Genomic DNA, 19,108 nt, shown 5'->3' on the forward strand with positions numbered 1-19,108 from the left:
ATGGCAAATATCTTCTACAGGACGCAGCCACGATCGGAATTTTGAAAAAACTGCCAAATCTGACGCTATGGAAGAAGCAGACAGTTTCAGCACACAGCCATTTTCCACACAAATGAAGGAGAACTACATAATTGATTTGTATCAATACTTTTGGCAACGGTGAGCTCTAAATCGAACATTCCGTTCAGATCCAAGTTGAGCATACACATTTTGGATGGCAATTTTCTTCTACAGGACGCAGCCTTGATCGGAATTTTGAAATAATTGGCAAATCTGACGCTCTTGGAAGAAGCATACATTGTCAGGACGCAGCAAATTCTTATACAATTAAAGGAGAGCTACATAATTGATTTGTATCAATACTTTTGGCAACGGTGAGCTCTAAATCGAACATTCCGTTCAGATCTAAGTTGACCAAACACATTTTGGATGGCAAATATCTTCTACAGGACGCAGCCAGAGTAAGAATTTTGAAATTATTGGCAAATCTGACGCTCTTGGATAAAGCAGACATTGTCAGGAAACAGCCATGTCTTATACAATTGAAGGACAGCTTCAGAATTGATTTGTGTCAATTCTTTTGGCAACGGTGAGCTCTAAATCGAACATTCCGTTCAGATCCAAGTTGACCAAACACTTTTTGGATGGCAACTTTCTTGTACAGGACGCAGCCACAATAAGAATTTTGAAATAATTGACAAATCTGACGCTCTTGGAAGAAGCATACATTTTCAGGACGCAACCATTTCTCATACAATGAAAGGAAAGCTACAGAATTGATTTGTATCAATTCTTTTGGCAACGGTGAGCTCTAAATCGAACATTCCGTTCAGATCCAAGTTGACCAAACACATTTTGGATGGCAATTTTCTTCTACAGGACGCAGCCACAATCGGAATTTTGAAAAAACTGCCAATTCTGACGCTTTTGGAAGAAGCAGACATTGTCAGGACGCAGCCATTTCTTATACAATTGAAGGAGAGCTTTAGAATTGATTTGTATCAATTCTTTTGGCAACGGTGAGCTCTAAATCTAACATTCCGTTCAGATCCAAGTTGACCAAACACCTTTTGGATGGCAATTTTCTTCTACAGGACGCAGCCACGATCGGAATTTTGAAAAAACTGCCAAATCTGACGCAGCCATTTCTTATACAATTAAGGAGAGCTACAGAATTGATTTGTATGAATTCTTTTGGCGACGGTGAGCTCTAAATCGAACATTCCGTTCAGATCCAAGTTGACCAAACACATTTTGGATGGCAATTTTCTTCTACAAACTGCAGCCACGATCGGAATTTTGAAATAATTGACAAATCTAACGCTCTTGGAAGAAGCAGACATTGTCAGGACGTAGCCATTTCTTATACAATTGAAGGAAAACTACAGAATTGTTTTGTATCAATTCTTTTGGCAACGGTGAGCTCTAAATCGAACATTCCGTTCAGATCCAAGTTGAGCATACACATTTTGGATGGCAATTTTCTTCTACAGGACGCAGCCTTGATCGGAATTTTGAAATAATTGACAAATCTGACGCTCTTGAAAGAAGCATACATTGTCAGGACGCAGCAAATTCTTATACAATTGGAGGAGAGCTACATAATTGATTTGTATCAATACTTTTGGCAACGGTGAGCTCTAAATCGAACATTCCGTTCAGATCTAAGTTGACCAAACACATTTTGGATGGCAAATATCTTCTACAGGACGCAGCCAGAGTAAGAATTTTGAAATAATTGACAAATCTGACGCTCTTGGAAGAAGCAGACAATGTCAGGACGCAGCCATTTCTTATACAATTGAAGGACAGCTACAGAATTGATTTGTATTAATTCTTTTGGCAACGGTGAGCTCTAAATCGAACATTCCGTTCAGATCCAAGTTGACCAAACACTTTTTGGATGGCAACTTTCTTGTACAGGACGCAGCCACAATAAGAATTTTGAAATAATTGACAAATCTGACGGTTTTGGAAGAAGCAGACATTGTCAGGACGCAGTCATTTTCCATACAATTGAAGGGGAGCTACAGAATTGATTTGTATCAATACTTTTGGCGACGGTGAGCTCTAAATCGAACATTCCGTTCTTAAAAAAGTTGACCAAACACATTTTGGATGGCAATTTTCTTCTACAGGACGCAGCTACGATCGGAATTTTGAAATAATGGACAAATCTGACGCTCTTGGAAGAAGCAGACATTGTCAGGTCGCAGTCTTTTTCTATACAATTGAAGGAGAGCTACGGAATTGGTTTGTATCAATTCTTTCGGCAACGGTGAGCTCTAAATCGAACATTCCGTTCTTATACAAGTTGACCAAACACATTTTGGATGGCAATTTTCTTCTACAGGACGCAGCCACAATCGGAATTTTGAAAAAACTGCCAATTCTGACGCTTTTGGAAGAAGCAGACATTGTCAGGACGCAGCCATTTCTTATACAATTGAAAAAGAGCTACAGAATTTTCCTCTACAGGACGCAGCCACGATCGGAATTTTGAAATAATTGACAAATCTGACGCTCTTGGAAGAAGCATACATTGTCAGGACGCAGCCATTACTTAAACAATTAAAAGAGAGCTACAGAATTGATTTGTATCAATTCTTTTGGCAACGGTGAGCTCTAAATCGAACATTCCGTTCAGGTCCAAGTTGACCAAACACATTTTGGATGGCAATTTTCTTCGACAGGACGCAGCCACGATCGGAATTTTGAAATAATTGACAAATCTGACGCTCTTGGAAGAAGCACACATTGTCAGGACGCAGCCATTTCTTGTACAGTTAAAGGAGAGCTACAGAATTGATTTGTATCAATTCTTTTGGCAACGGTGATCTCTAAATCGAACATTCCGTTCAGATCCAAGTTGACCAAACACATTTTGGATGGCAACTTTCTTGTACAGGACTCAGCCACAATGAGAATTTTGAAATAATTGACAAATCTGACGCTCTTGGAAGAAGCAGACATTGTCAGGACGCAGCCATTTCTTATACAATTAAAGGAGAGCTACAGAATTGATTTGTATCAATTCTTTTGGCAACGGTGAGCTCTAAATCGAACATTCCGTTCAGATCCAAGTTGACCAAACACATTTTGGATGGCAATTTTTTTCTACAGGATGCAGCCACGATCGGAATTTTGTAATTATTGACAAATCTAACGCTCTTGGAAGAAGCATACATTGTCAGGACGCAGCCATTTCTTATACAATTAAAGGAGAGCTACAGAATTGATTTGTATCAATTCTTTTGGCAACGGTGAGCTCTAAATCGAACATTCCGTTCAGATCCAAGTTGACCAAACACGTTTTGGATGACAATTTTCTTCTACAGGACGCAGCCACGATCGGAATTTTGAAATAATTGACAAATCTAACGCTCTTAGAAGAAGCATACATTGGTCAGGACGCAGTCATTTCTTATACAATTAAAGGAGAGCTACAGAATTGATTTGTATCAATTTTTTTGGCAACGGTGAGCTCTAAATCGAACATTCCGTTCAGATCCAAGTTGACCAAACACATTTTGGATGGCAATTTTCTTCTACAGGACGCAGCCACGATCGGAATTTTGAAATAATTGGCAAATCTGACGCTCTTGGAAGAAGCATACATTGTCAGGACGCAGCCATTTATTACATAATTAAAGGAGAGCTACAGAATTGATTTGTATCAATTCTTTCGGCAACGGTGAGCTCTAAATCGAACATTTCGTTCAGATCCAAGTTGACCAAACACATTTTGGATGGCAACTTTCTTGTACAGGACGCAGCCACAATGAGAATTTTGAAATAATTGACAAATCTGACGCTCTTGGAAGAAGCAGACATTATCAGGATGCATCCATTTCTAATACAATTAAAGGAGAGCTACAGAATTGATTTGTATCAATTCTTTTGGCAACGGTGAGCTCTAAATCGAACATTCCGTTCAGATCCAAGTTGACCAAACACATTTTGGATGGCAATTTTCTTCTACAGGATGCAGCCACGATCGGAATTTTGAAAAAACTGCCAAATCTGACGCTTTTGGAAGAAGCAGACATTGGGTGGTATGAAAAAAACTTAGTAATTGCTTTTGCTAAACTGAATCGAGCAGTCGAGCAGTCGCTTAAAGCAATTGCTTCGGTTGTTATGAATAAAGTTTTTCTTGACAGCTGTTTTCTCAGTCAGGAGCTTTTACTTTTAGAACAAACTAGTTTGGTATGAATAAAGCTCAAATCTGAAGAGGATAATAGTTATCCGGCAAATGAGCCATCCTGCAAATGTACTAAAAGTGTTTAGTACAGTGCGCAGCCAATTTAGTACAAGCCAATCGAATGTTTTGGTTGCGTATTGCTTTGCTCTTTTATTCGTAATAGTGAAATTTTGGGGTGTCCATTAAATCCGTAAAAGCTGTTTTTCGGTACAGATTACTATCGCGTATTATACAGATTTCAGTGGAAACATTTCGGATTCAAAACCGGAAGGTTCACACCAAACAGATGCTTTTAGGTAAGACCTGGGATCTGCCAAACACGTTTACTGACTTTTTCATCGCAAAACGTCCAGCCGTGCAGCATTATTTGGTAGAAAAGCTCGATCGGCTACGCGGACGCATCAGCGCAAGTTACCACGGTTTGCGCTAGCGGATGTAAGTGTCTTTTCCAGTGAATAAATAAAGTGTAAATTTTGTGAATGAACTCAATGATTCAAGCAGCAGAACAGTTACTTCCAATGAAGAAGCTTCCGGCGGTTCTCCTTACGGCGGACAACGGTAAGTTTCGAGTTTTCATTGGAAGTTTTATCACTTTCACTTCGACGTGGCATTTCGTAACCATAATTTTGGGTTTTTCTATTTCTGGCAGGTTCCCGATTCATGGCCAATGCTACCGAGGACGAATTAGACGAGGAATTGGATGTTGAACTTGAATCCGATGAGGCATCGATAACCCAAAATGAAGAACCGGAAACAGATGAAGAACTAGAAACGACAAAATCGCCAGATGCGGATATGTTCCTTCTATTTACAAGGCCTCTCTATGTTACTGGAACTCAACTGGAATTGCCTGCCGGAAATCCTGTCGAATTCCTCGTTGGATTTGCCAATAAGGGAAGTGACGGTTTCATAGTAGAAAGCGTCGAAGCTTGCTTCCGGTATCCCATGGATTTCAACTACTTCATTTAAAACTTTTCGGCTATTGCCTACAACGCCAGCGGAAATCAGTTTTCCGAAGCCGTCTTCAATGAAATCGTTTCGATTATCGAAATCGATGAGGATCTGAATGGGGAACCGTTCTTCCTGTACGTGTTCCTGGTGGCTGTTGTAGTTTTGTTGCTGGTGCTCGGCCAACATTTCCTGGGATCGTATGGCAAGCGTAAACGCTCCCCAGCTGCCCGTTAAACTGTGGAAACCGGAACCACCAGTACCAAGGATGTGGACTATGAACGGATTCCACAAAAAACACTCGAGAGGATTCGTAAGTTTTTCTTGTTTTTTTTTTCTTATAGAAACTAGACTTTCTTTCTGGAACATATTTTGATAACCAACTTAAAAATCCTTAATAAACGAAAATTGGAAATCCTAATACATACTTAATTGTACTAACCGACTTGTTTCTTCCAGAAAAATCTCCCAAGGGCGGCAAAGTGTCGTCCCCGAAGCAAAGCCCACGGCAGCGGAAGGCAAAGCGAACTGTCGGTGCTGATGATTAGATCAACGGCTTGGAGAACTCATTGCTTTGAGAAGGGTTGCTATCGTTAACAAAGCATAAAAACAGAGACACAAATATGTAGAATGCCCATCACCATCATCAACACATGAAGCACAATCGGCGTGGAACAATAATTCTGGCGTTATGTTCCGGAAAGCCGTTTGACAGAATAATTTAATGAATAATTTTGTATTTTGCGAAAGGTCACAGTATGCTAGATAACCGTTACGTCAAATAACCCTAAAGTCAAAACGGGACGAGCCAGATTATGTCCATTGGCAAACATTCAGCAAACAATAGCCAGTGTTTATATTTACATCATTTCATTTCGAGATTAAATGAGTGATGAGTCCGGTCCGGAAGATTTTTTTAATCTGTATAATCAGAACAAACATTGTGCTGATTTGAATGGATCGAAATTAGATGCGATTATAGAAAGGATTCGGTAAGTAAAATATTTCGATTTGAGGTTTAGCAAGAATAAAATTGTTGTATGTTTCCCTATTGTAGAATGCTTATCCAAATGCTTCATGCCAATGGATCTCGACATCTAAGGTCTATCGCACTAGTTTGCCTGGGTTACCTAATCAGCTACACCTTGAAAACGATGCTCTCACTGACCTTTTTGTGATGGAAGGATGCAAACGAATAAAAGAGACGATATTGAATCCGGATGAAATCGTCAAATCCGCTCGCTGTTGAACTAAAGATGTAGCCATGATTGGTGTCAACATCCAGCAGAAGTTATTGGATGCCAAATATTTACTAGAAGAAATTCATCAGATAATTGACGGCGGAGAGCATCCCAATGGACACATGTCTGTCGCTGGAGATGTTTGGCCATCTCTCAGTCGATCTTATGGGTTCCAGTTTCTAAAATAAGTGTTCGATATAGCATTTTAAGGTGGTCTGCCGAAAGTTGAGTCATGGAAAGACCTTTTACTAGCTTATGCCGAAATTGAACGACAAGAGTTTTTCAAAAGTTAGTTAAATCTCGAGATGGAATGCTGCGGACGAAAGCTTGTAAGACGAAGCAAGTCATATTACAGGTGCCATTGGAAATTTCCACGTAAAATGTCGCTGAATGATGTTATTTCAAATCCAGCTCTAAATCGGGCAGAGGCAAAGTCTCTTGAGCACCACCACCGGACAAACATTCGGAACATACGAATAGAAGTGCGGAATATAATATGAAAATGAAGTTCTTCGGTACAAAAGTTTACAAATAAAATAACAAAGTACTTATAAAGAAATTGATACACTTGGCACACACATCCTTTAGAAGTGCACGACTTTAATAAACCTATTTGAAAAAAAAATTAAATATAATAAGTATATTTAAAAAAAGAAACATTCTATTATTCAGCTTATTTTGTTCGTTGTTTTTTAACATATTCAATGTCTTTACTACAGAGATAAACCGGTTATTTCATAATATGCATAACTAGGTAATATATTTGTTCAGTTTTTTTAAGTCACACACATAAGTCACAAGTATTGAAGCTTGAAGTCTCCGGGAAAGCTGAAAAAAATTATTTTCCGAAAAAAAATCTTTATAGATATATAAAAATGAATGTTTTTCTGTCTGTCTGATTGTTCTCTATAGACTCGAAAACTACTGTTCCGATCAACGTGAAGTTGGGTGTATGAGAGTATTCGGAGTAGAAGATGGTTTCAACAATACTTTCAAATCGCTTTGACTTAACTAAGGAAGGGCTTCCATACAAAAGTGACATACAATATGGCACACCGATACAATTTTTAAGCATATTCCATAAAATTCCGTATTTTAAATATATGGCTGCTTCTATCTTGTTATTTTTTTTTATTTTCAATAATATAGTCAAATTGGAAATTTCTAAAATTGTATGAAGCGGATATGTTTCAAAAAGGTATTTTCGATTTCATCTAGCAGTCCAAAATTCCAAACACATCATATAGGTGGACGCCGCTAAACAAGAAACCTGGGATTTTCATCTCGGTTTTCATTTCAATAATCAAAAGGAAATCTAAAAATTTCTTTAAATAAGTTTAATTCGATTTTTTCCTATTGGAATTTTATATTTATAGTTGAGATAGTAACTTAGACCGAACTCATTTTCTTTCGGCGTTATTCAGTTCCTAATTCAGCTTGGCATCAAACAATTTTCCAACAACACCGCTTCCTTTCCTAGTTTCCAAATTTGAGGACTGTTTTACCACCCTAAAATATAGAAAGTGGCAATGATAGCTGGTAGCTTTTTTGAAGTGATAGCAAAAATGGACCACATCCAAGGATGACAACAGACTCTTGAAACAACTCTTGATATACGATGATTTTAGCCACTGAAGTTTTGTGCCAACTGGTCGGGAGATCGCACATTGGTTGTTACGGACATTGCTGCCACAAAGGCCAACCTGTAAATAGGTAAAGCAAATAAAACCAGGTAAATTCCAAACTTAAAACAATTTATCAAATTAATATTTTAGCATTTTTATATTTTGTAACTAATATTTACAACTAATTCGTAACTAATAAACAACACATTTTTTTTATGTATGTGTGGGGTTCTCGTTCCAATAAATGAAAGATTATTTCACGTCTTAAAATCAGCGTTTATTCACCAAACTCAAAACCACTTCCGACAAAAAGCGCGTGCTGTACTCAACTGCCTGGTTTTTCCTCTCCCGCAAGCTACGTTGTTCTCCCTGTCATCTCCAATGTGCCGAGGGGCACGACACTAGCAAATGTCGAGGGACAAGACACTACAGTATGAGATAATCAAAGCTTGGCGCTAAAAGTTACACAATTGTCGGTGTAAATAAGCAATTTTTATTTTGCTTTAAAAATTAAATTGAAATCTTACTGACAAATTCATTTGTGAAGACATTGTAGTATGATCACTTAGTTTACACTTAGTTTTACATATTATCAAACATAACATAGCCTGTTTATAATAATTCAAATGTGTCACAAGTTTTGAACAAAAATCTGACAAAGATAACCGTTTTATGAAAAGTTGAATTAAATATTAATTAATCTAAAAATTACCACATGTACTGACTAGAACATTCTTCTTTTAAATAACTCACCTCTATCTCAGAAATGTTTAACATTGGGGAAACCTGAGCTATTGATGGGCTGGTACCGTAGTACCGAATAACTTCAGCATCTTAGCCTCAATTGAAATTTTCTGTGGTATTTGAGGTGAGCGTTTCGATGATGGTCTTTTTTGTCACTAGAAGAAAAAAAAAAATTTTAACAACGTAAAATAAATCGAGTAGAGTGATTCGTTTGCTTATGACTTTTGAATCAAAAGGGAATCAAAAAGTGGTAATTACCCCATTTGTTTTTAAACTATCCTCGGAGAACACAGAAAATGAACGTTAACAGATAAGGCATGGTTCTCTAAATATCTATTTAACAGCTTGTCATAGTTTTCTGTACACGGAACAGCAACGTAAATACATCGCCCCGTTTCTTGGATCTTTATCATTTCATTGGTAACTTGCCGAACTTTCAGCGCCGTGCCGTGGCTCTTTGCGTTGCGCTTCTTCCCACTAACTAGGGCTGGAATTGGAATATTCGTCATTTCATCCTTAATCACGGGTCGTCTTTCGGGTAGTTGAACCTGAAGCTGAACCTGAACCTAACTCACTAAAATTTCATCTTTCATGTTTCAGCTTTCAGAACTTAGGATTTCAGAAATTCGCAAATGTTACAGTTGACCAGCTCAGATGAGCCTGGATCGGAGCTGCAATACACTGCAAATCAATGCTTGGCACCGATTTTTTTGATGTGCTGTTCCCAATTTCCGACACTCCTGCCGAGCGGAGCATTCTGGCCTTCTTTGAACTCCCGGAACCATGTCATCTAACGGAAGTCATCTGGTTTCGGAACCGAATTGAATTCCGACTCGGAGCTGGCCCCGGGCAGAGCCTTCTTGGAAGTTTCGAACCCGGACGCATTGGCATCTCTTCATCATCGGTGTATTGAGGTTCATGCAGCAGGAACTTTCCGTAGTCGTGTTATAGGAAGGGTTTGTTGTTCGAGATTCTGTTCTCGGGTAGTTTTGCGATAATTGAACCTTCTTGCTTCGCCGGTGCTGGTGCCGGATCTCATCGGATGGGGGGAACCGGTAGCACTGAGCGAAGCGTTAAACACCAAGGCATTTTTGAACGGTAAAATGGTTTTCTTATTGGACGCACGAACTGGTGTCAGATTCTAACCATCTTGCAAAACTGAAAAAAAACCGAGATTATCACTCGGTTAATTTGTTGATAAACTGGTGGCTTCGACACCGCACGAAATCGCGACGGATATTATAACTATCGTTTACTAGATTTTTCAAAGAGTTTTAAAGTGCAATTTAAAATGGAAGCAAAACAATAACAAACAAATTCTAGCTGTCACCGCATGCAGGATGGCATGTGTGTACTAAAACGTACTGAAAATTGTACACGCTTACTCGGTTAAACTAGGATTTCGCTGGTTTGCAGGATGGCGCCGGATGAATTAACACACAAATCCACACAATCCAGCATAGGCGTTTTGGTACTGATCGTTGCCATCCTGCAAATGTTCTAATAATTTTAGTACTGAGCATGCCATCCTGCAAAATGCACGCAGCCGTTCTTGAAAACGTCAGAAAAATGTTTTGATTTCGATTTCTTTTACTGTCGATTTCGTAATATTGGCTTTGGTCAATTTGCTTCCGAAAAATTAATTTCCAGGTGAGAATTAAACTTTTATCTGTAATACTCTTTTCCGGAAACTTATATATTTGAATTTTCTTGCAGACATTTTCCTGTTCGAATTTTGAAACAGATAGGCATACCTCTGTAAATATAGACCGCAGGGCGATGCAAAAGATCACCGAGGCCTGCTACCGAATGCGATCCGATTGCATGAATGATAATATTCATGCCAGGAGTGGCAGTGTTGAAAAAGGAACTACCGCGAATCAAGATTGCTTTCCCGGATTACTCGATTTTCGGTCGATCCATCCGAAACGATGTTATCGGTGCAGCTGCGATCAAAAGTAGGTACTACGCTTATCCGGACGTCCGGTTGACGTTTAATTCCGGGTAAAATTTAAAACAGCTTAAAATAAAAAAGCTTAAAATTCCTGATGCAAGAGTTAGAAAACTGTCTTCGGAAAGGGAGTGCCATTTCTAAATAATTGTCATTTAAATAAACTCGAACAAAATACAAACAAATTAAAATATATTGAAAATCATTTGGAATGCTTCACTTGAATCCAAGTTTTTTGGCACTTGAATCTCCCAATTAAAATCAAGCATCAAGTCTGTAATCAGTGAACCCGAACAGAATTAATGTAATCTTTATTTTTAGGATCCCAAAACAAACCATTCGAAAGCTGAGACCGGTCGACAGGTGCTTTGCTGCTTATCTCCCAAATTGGTGGCGAAATACGGATCGATTATTTGCAATACCTGAGAAACCCAAACAACTGGTCAGAATTCGAATAACGACAAATAGAAGTGATGATCTACTACAATGTGGTACATGGAGATTCTATGATACTGAATGCATTCAGAAAGCTACCCTCGAACCGTTATCTTGGCTGTTTCATTGCAGAATAATCTTCTTGGAAATAGCCAATCGTGATTGCGCTTCATCTGAGGCATGGTACTGAGCGTGGCCCATTGCCATATGCCATTCCTTTAGAGGGTTAACTTGGATCAAGATAGGCATACACAGGAAAAGTATAATGAGGCACCAGGAAACTTCAAGTTTGCTCTCCTGGCCGACAAATGCTGCGGCTGGTTTTGAAATAGTTGAAAAAAGAAAAGATTGAAAGTTCTAGTCCTGTGCGGATGAAGACCAGCCTTGTAAGCTTTCGTATAGTCAACATGCCAGAAACACTAGTTCATCGGTGGAATGAGTTCTGGACGCAAAACCCGTCACGACAAACATCAGTACCAAATATTCTCATAAACGAAGATCTGAAAATGTACTCCATTGCGTTGTCTCTAATATTGTTGATTTCTTTCCCCAGCGGGTTACGTTGTTCAAAGGGTGGCTAAATTGAATAATTTTCTTTTAAAGGTTAGCATCGAAAAGCAAACTGGTTCTTTATACGCACATACCTACATCTCTGAATTTTGGAAAATGCTTTGTTAGTCGATACACAAAGATTTTACGTGGTTTAACATTTTCCAACCGATATCAGAACAAACCTCTTGATCGTGTTCAACTGTTTCATGTAAGCCATTACGGAAGAGTTATCAAGCTTTTAAATCTTAGTGTCCATCATGATGAAGAGCAGTAAGTTATTTTAATACAATTTGTAAGCAACTTTTTATTACTTTAGGGCGGTTTTGAGGCTTTCGTTTTGAAAAGATTTGTTTTTTTCGTTTCCATTAAAACAATAAACTGCATTAAGTTCAATTCAATAAACTATTCCTTAGCGTTCCGGCGTCGTGGCAGCCAGTCTCAAGTTGATGCTCCAGAAAGGGATTAGCAGTATGCATATCATAAGCCGGTGGGTACGGGGTACCATCAGCATCCTTTGGAATGCATGAACAAGGTTTCCATCGTCCTAGAATATCTGATACAGGAATTCTTAGATGACCTGATCTGAAGAAATAACCATAAAAATTAATTTTAATTTAAAGAAAGAGAATTATTTCAGCTCACACTTATGCACTGCTCTGGAGGCGTGCCCTTTAAAGGCTATCGCGACGATCCGTGCATTCTTTTTTTCTTCAATTTTGTTTAGGTTTTCCAATACATGGTAGGCCGGTTTGGTACAGCGGACGCTCATCTTCCTAACCGTTTATTTGGGGTTTGTTGTGAATCCTACCGGCAGGTGATTTCGCGATAGTGTCATCCACGAAGCTCCTTTGGCATGTTGCTGATCTTCGTTTTGCTATGCAAGGTTCCTTGTGTTCCTCTGGTAAACTATTCGGTCGATTCCTGCGGACCGGCGCTATCATGCGATCCATTATTGGATCTCCTCTTATCCTATGGATGATGTAGGATGCAAGGAGCTGCGTGCTTTCGGCAGGCATTCTTTCAAAATCGAGAAAATCCGGATTGTAATTCAGCTGACCAGAACCTAAAACGAGATGAAGCCGTCACTCGCCACTGGACAAATCAAATTGATTCAACAACTTACCTAAACATTTCATCTGATTAGATGCACTTAGTGTTTGAAAGTGCATTTCCAATTGGGCCTTCACCAGTGCATATTTGTTTTATTCATCACCCATCGCCACGCAGCGTTCAGCACCGTGTCACCTGAGACTCGTACCGAAAGCTAAAATTTCAGGTGATATTATCACAATTGTACATGGCTACTGCTAGAAATCACTCACCTGAATAAAATATTGTAGCTGATGCACGATATCCGAAGATTTGATCCCGGCACCCACACATCGTTTGAATCGCATCGAAAGGCTGGAAATGAAGGGGAAAGGTCACCTTTGGATACTTTTTTGAGTGAAGAAAACTTACCTGAATAATAAGGGCTCAGACCTGAAGGGCTGAGTTTTTACCACCTGCACAACCCGATGCAGAAAATCCATCACGGGAGCAGAAAAATTTGAAAGCATTCAAATTTCAGCAGCCAGTGTGTATGCGAAGCAAAACATTTTGTTGAAAAACAAAATGACCATCAGCAGCTGTCACCGCATGCAGGATGACGTGTATATGTACTAAACCGTGTTGAAAAATGTACACGCTTGCTCAGCGCAGCTCGGATTTAGCTTGTTTGCAGGATGAATTAACCCAAAAATCCACACCATCCTCCAAGCGTTGTTAATATATTTAGTACTGATCGTTGCCATCCTGCAAGTGTTCTTATAAATTTTAGTACTGACTATGACATCCTGCAAAATGCACGCAGCCGTTCTACAAAACGTCAGACAAATGACAAATGTTTTGATATCGATTTTGTTTTACTGTGTTCATAACATTGACTTTGGTCAATTCCGTACGCGTATTTTCCTCTATCTTTCGGGACTAGATGAGGTATTTTATCTCAAATGGCGTTTCTTTTTGATTCGGAATATTGCGGGAAAGGCATTTCAAATAGGATTGTGAGTAACGCAGAATGCTCCGGTAATTCGTGTGATGACTGATGTATAATAATAGCAGGACGTCGGAAGCGAGAAAAGCTTCGTACTTGTTCCGATCCAGATGCGTTGACTGAGTGCCGGTAACATACAAGGTCTACAGCATGGAGTTGGCATTCGGAGTAACGTTTGAACGATTTGGTCGCACATCCCAGCCTACCAGTCTTTGTAATCTAGGCACTCATAGCTCTGGTAGTGCAAATAACCTAACTTAATTAGCCGGAATTGCTACAAGGGCTATCCAAATCGTGGCGAACCGGCGGCCGAGTTTTTTTGGGTTTCAAGGCGCCAACTTCAAAATGTGGCAACTTGCCCCAACCCAATTTCTCGATATCTACCCAACAAAAGTAACCAAGACGTTTCTTCATCTTCGAACTGGAAACTGTCCTAGTGATTTCAGGTAATAATTCAACTTTAATCTGCAATCCTCTTCTCCGGAAACTAATCTCTTTCAATTTTATTGCACACACTGGGAATTTTGAACAAAAATGATTTCCTGTTCGGATTGTGAAACAGCTAACCATCGCTATCAGCAAGGCCTGCTACCGAACGTGGGCCAATTGAATGACTAAGAAGATTCATGCCAAAAGTGGCAGTATTAAAAAACGAACTACCACGAATCAGGATGGCTTTACTGGACTACTCGATTTCCAGTCGATCCATCCGAAGCTGTTATCGGTATTGCTGCGATCAAAAGTGTAACGATTAGCTGTTTACGTTTCATTTCAGGTAAAATTTACAATTAGTTCATTTATACCTACATATTCAATGGCTTGAAAATTTTTTATGCTGATGTAATGCTATTGAGGCAAGGCAAGGAGTGCAAGTGCAAATCAAGCAACACATCTGTAATCAGTGAACCCAAACAGTTATTATGTAAAGGTTTTTTTTGGGCCCGAAAACGAGCTAGACACCGGTCGACAGTTGCTTTGCAGCTTAGCTCCCAAATTGATGGCAAAATACCTATAGGAAACCCAAACAATTGTTCGGAATTTAAATGTATGTATGTATGTTGGTTATCCACCATGGGTGCACGGATTCACCGCAATTTCTGTATAAGTATGGGCTCACATACATTTTTAGATTAAGTTCGACAAATATCCAATGTAACGCGTACAACATACCCGGACCCCATGGCCTCGTATGAACTGTTATGGATGAATGTATTGTGTTGATGTAGGTTTATTTAGGAAAAACGAATCAACCAGGTGGGCTAGTTTACTTACAGGTATTCCGGCATTCGTCTATATACCTGGCCAGCTGGCAACTGATTGAACATTCTTATTATATAGGCAATTATATTAGAAAACACATCCTACCTGTCGGCCACCTATGGGACTCGAACCCAAAAGTTTTTCTTGCCGATACCGGGAATTGAACCCAGTACGCCTGGCATACCAAAACCAGACTCGCACCAGCCTATACGCTAGGAGGCTGGGCAGGCTGGGAGGATACGCTGGGCAGGAAATGTTGCGAGAATGCCGGGCGACCGTCCTGCAAAGCAGGTATTCGCTGCTTATCCGCTAGGAACGAGACGAGCAGGGGCGCAACGAGCGAGGTGGTTAGACCAAGTGGATGTGGGATGCCCGAAACGGTTGCCATGGGCCGAGTGAATTGGAGGAATATTGTTCATCAGGTTACGTCGTGAGACGGAACACCATGTAAATAAATAATAGAAGCGATGAACTACTACAATGAAGAGGAGAATCTATCATATTGAATGCATTTAGGAAGCTATTAAAGTCACTACCGAACCGTTATCTTGGCCGTTATTCCATATCAGAATAATCTTCTTTGAAATGGCCAACTGTAATCGCGCTTCATCTGAGACATGATACTGAGCGATGATACTTTTTCCGTATTTTTGATCTAAACTTCGTAAACAGTTCCTGATATGTGGATTTTTTTCGAATTTCTTGGTAACCTTTACAATTGTTGATGGTCCTACGCCGTTTGGCCTAAAGTCATTTGGCATAAAGCCGTTTGGCATAACGCCATTTGGCATAGAAGTCGTTTGGCATAACATCATTTGACATAATGGTCATTTGGCATAATGGCCGTTTGGCATAATGTCCGTTTGGCATAATGGTCGTTTGGCATAAAAATATCAAAACTCAGTGTTTAGGTTTATTCAAATCCCTAGTAAGGCCCGTGTCTCTAGGTTTACTCAAAGCTAGGGACAATCCCCTAGCCCCCCCCCCCCCCCCCCCATCATTTTAGTTCGAACGCGAAGCGTGAGGAGGCTTCCTTGAAAATTTGATCTATAATTTTAGGACGGCCCCGTCTTACTAGGTTTATTCAAAGCTAGGGACAATCCCCTAGCCCGGTCCACAACGCGAAGCGTAAGGACCATACATCATTTTAGTTCGAACGCGAAGCGAATTTGATCCATTATTCAAGGACAGTCCCGTCTTTCCAGTTTTATTCAGGCCTCGTGTTTCTAGGTTTATCCAAAGCTAGGGACAATAATCCCCTTGTTCGGTTCGCATGCCACATGCCCATAGAAAATGCATTATTTTATGCCAAACGACCGTTATGCCAAACGGACATTTTGCCAAACGGCCATTATGCCAAATGACCATTATGTCAAATGATGTTATGCCAAACGACTTTTATGCCAAATGGCGTTATGCCAAACGGCGTTCCAGCTGGGGCGAACTTCGACGCTGCAAATGATTCCGGAGGTTTCGAGCAACACATGAACAGCCGGGCATTTCAAGGACCCACTGTGTTTACGTGACTGCTTGGAACCTTGTCCAAAATTGTTTGTTTTCGTTAGCAGCTTCAAAAATTTTACAAGTGTCCAAAACTTGAGCCAAGGGCTCATCCCTCCCATCAAGCAATTTTAACTGAAGCTTTTTGTCTTGAACACCCAAAACAACACGATCGCGAAGCATACGGTCAGCATATGACGTTCGGCAGTTCTGACACTCATATTCACAATACGCAACTTGCGTACGAAGTTCGGTCTCAAAGTCGGCAAAACACTGTTTTTCTTTTTGTCCAATGTTATTGAATTTAAATGCTTCCATTGTAACATTTTTTCTCGGAAGACAGTACCCATCAAAAGCCAGCATCACCATTGCCAACGTTCGCCCCACAACAACATCCCGTTCAGCAGCAACATTTGATCCAGCAGCACTACTCGCCCCAGCAACAGCAGCGACATTTTGACCGAACATAGTTTCCACATCTCCGGTGTTTGGAAACAGAGTGTTATTGTGCGTTTAGATAAAAATTTTATAAACGTCTTTGGTGAACTGGCATCATGGCTGACTTCCGACCAAAACATATTGAGTCGTTTTATTTAAGCGTGCGCCAAATTCATATAAAATCAACGTTGCCACAAATTCATTTGAATCGTTTGTGTATCTCATTCTTGCCCAGAAGAGTATATTCCACGCGAACACAAACGATTGCTGGCGAAAACAGTAACAGCAACAACAACAAAAAAACATTTCCGCCCCGGCAGAGGGTGGTTTAAACAAAATATTTCGATCCCGACCGATTTTACTCAAACCGTATGGGCGATCATACAAGCATTGCCATACAGGATGCAAATCATGTTCACAGCGACAAAATTTCATCGCATTTGTACCAATGTTGTGTAGTCTGTGGCCCGCTTAAAGTATGTAGAGATACTCTGGCGGATACAAATTTATGTGTGGCAACGTTGCATATAACACACTGTGATTTTTTAAACACAACTGTCAAAGTTCGGAAGTAAGTTCGGGATTGGAAGTCCGGACTTCCGAAGTAAAATTTAGTGCTGGCGCTATAATATAGATTTCCACTCCACGCTCTCCGAGAAGCCACAAAAAGGTAGCAATTTTGTTTTGCTCTTGCTCTCCGTTTTTGTTGTTGGCTATCATGTATATATGAAAACGTGAAACAGTGGATAATCGTTTGTACTCCAAAGTTTGTCCCGGAAGAGCCTGATTATCTACTTTTCTCACATTGTTCAAATGGTATCGGTGAGCGGAATTTTCCCCGGAAATATCAAACGAGACCCACTTCGAGTTAGGTTCATCCCGTGTTACGTCGGCTGTCCACGTTAAGCACAAAATTCCACCTTTTCCTTCAATCCCCAGGTCCTCTGCTACGCTGTTCTCCACGAGAGTAATCGATGACCCGTCATCGAAGAAAGCAAAAACATTCACGGACCTTCCTCCAAAGTGCAACGTCACCGGCAGGATTCGGAAAAGCGACGAGCGGTTTTCGTGACGATGGCTATTGACACTCGCTGGAATCGAATTCGCTTTCGGAGTGTGAAGGAGTGGATGATGTTTGTAGTTGCAACCTTGTTCCCCGCATGCCTTTTTTAGTTGACACCGTCTTCGTCCGTGTTGGAATAAGCAAGTTCGACACAAAAACAGTTGATGAACTAAATTCCAGCGATCCTCGACACTCTTGTTTCTGAACTCGACACAGTCCTTGACCCGATGATCGGACTTACGACAGACCTTACACATTTTGTCGTTATTACCGGAGCTTTCAACCGACGAATTTGGCACCTCGACCTTAGTATTTTGCGTGATGTGTGTGTGGATAAAACCCCGAGCTCCTGAGCCGCCGGATTTAGGTTGACGTGAATCCGGTTTACTATTCAAAAAAGGCGTCACCTCGGAAGCAGCATTCACCAGGATAGATAAAAAATGTGCGAAAGTACGGAGATTCGGATCACTGAATTGTCCCTTGTACATGACCCATTGAATTTGTCTATCCGCAGGCAATTTTTGGACCAAGTCGAAAAGAAGATTAGGATTATTTAGATGCGCGACTTGACCACCAGCTATCAGATGATCCGTTAAATTTCGTACCACTGTCCCAAAAGCTATGAGAGATTCGAGCTTGTCCGATTTCGGTGCAGGCGTTTCCTTAACCTTCTTCAACAGGTTTTGAATCAGCATCTCCGGTCTGCCAAAGAGGGCTTTTAAAGTTTCCATCACCTCCGGAACACAATTCGGAAGCAAAAGTTTGCTACGAACCGCCTCGAACGCCTGGCCTCGTAAACTACGTTGCAAACGCATCAAGTTTTCGGTATCAGACAACCCACATGATTGGCTGGAATTGTAGTACATGCTCGAGAACAAGGGCCAGTCCTCTGGATCGCCAGAGAATGTCGGCAAATCACGTGCCATGAATTGGCGGGCCGCCAACTGTTGGGGGGTGGGTCCTTGAAATGCCCGGCTGTTCATGTGTTGCTCGAAACCTCCGGAATCATTTGCAGCGTCGAAGTTCGCCTCAGCGGGAACGCCCCCTTGGATGATAGTCGCCCCTGGATGCGTAGGAAAAAACGTCAGATAATCGTTCGGCCCTGGATACGATGA

General features: G+C 40.5%; 1 protein-coding gene, 1 long non-coding RNA gene and 1 pseudogene across 5 annotated transcripts; 2 read left to right on the plus strand and 1 right to left on the minus strand.

The window, feature by feature from the left end:
• The first annotated feature begins 4,691 nt into the window (after positions 1-4,691).
• Positions 4,692-6,979, plus strand: LOC129756526 (translocon-associated protein subunit alpha-like; annotated as a pseudogene).
• A 648-nt stretch (positions 6,980-7,627) lies between these two features.
• On the minus strand, positions 7,628-14,085 carry LOC129755414 (uncharacterized). 4 transcript variants are annotated; one of them, XR_008739254.1, is made up of 5 exons: positions 13,159-14,071; positions 13,020-13,101; positions 12,821-12,961; positions 12,340-12,760; positions 11,964-12,274 (listed from the first exon to the last, which is right to left on the minus strand). XR_008739254.1 is itself a non-coding variant. In XM_055751901.1 (3 exons), exons 1-3 carry the CDS (start codon positions 13,254-13,256, stop codon positions 7,818-7,820), a joined length of 456 nt encoding a protein of 151 aa, XP_055607876.1. In that variant the 5' UTR covers positions 13,257-14,085; the 3' UTR covers positions 7,628-7,817. The 4 variants fall into 4 exon arrangements, 1 of the variants encoding a protein (XP_055607876.1); XR_008739255.1 differs by having other exon boundaries at positions 11,967-12,279; positions 13,203-14,069; XR_008739253.1 differs by having other exon boundaries at positions 11,968-12,279; positions 13,159-14,068.
• Positions 10,152-12,269, plus strand: LOC129755415 (uncharacterized). Its single transcript, XR_008739256.1, has 3 exons — positions 10,152-10,409; positions 10,476-10,717; positions 11,032-12,269. It is a non-coding gene; the product is annotated as an uncharacterized LOC129755415 (long non-coding RNA).
• Positions 14,086-19,108: the final 5,023 nt, after the last annotated feature.

Source organism: Uranotaenia lowii, chromosome 3 (assembly GCF_029784155.1).
Source record: "Uranotaenia lowii strain MFRU-FL chromosome 3, ASM2978415v1, whole genome shotgun sequence".
Lineage (NCBI taxonomy): Eukaryota > Metazoa > Arthropoda > Insecta > Diptera > Culicidae > Uranotaenia > Uranotaenia lowii.

Coding starts and splice junctions, on each gene's coding strand:
- LOC129755414 (XM_055751901.1), bottom strand. CDS start 13,256: ATGCTTTCAAATTTTTCTGCTCCCGTGATGGATTTTCTGCATCGGGTT. Junction 13,102..13,158: donor TCTGAGCCCTTATTATTCAG/GTAAGTTTTCTT, acceptor CTTCATTTCCAG/CCTTTCGATGCGATTCAAAC. Junction 8,094..13,019: donor AGCTACAATATTTTATTCAG/GTGAGTGATTTC, acceptor ACCTATTTACAG/GTTGGCCTTTGTGGCAGCAA.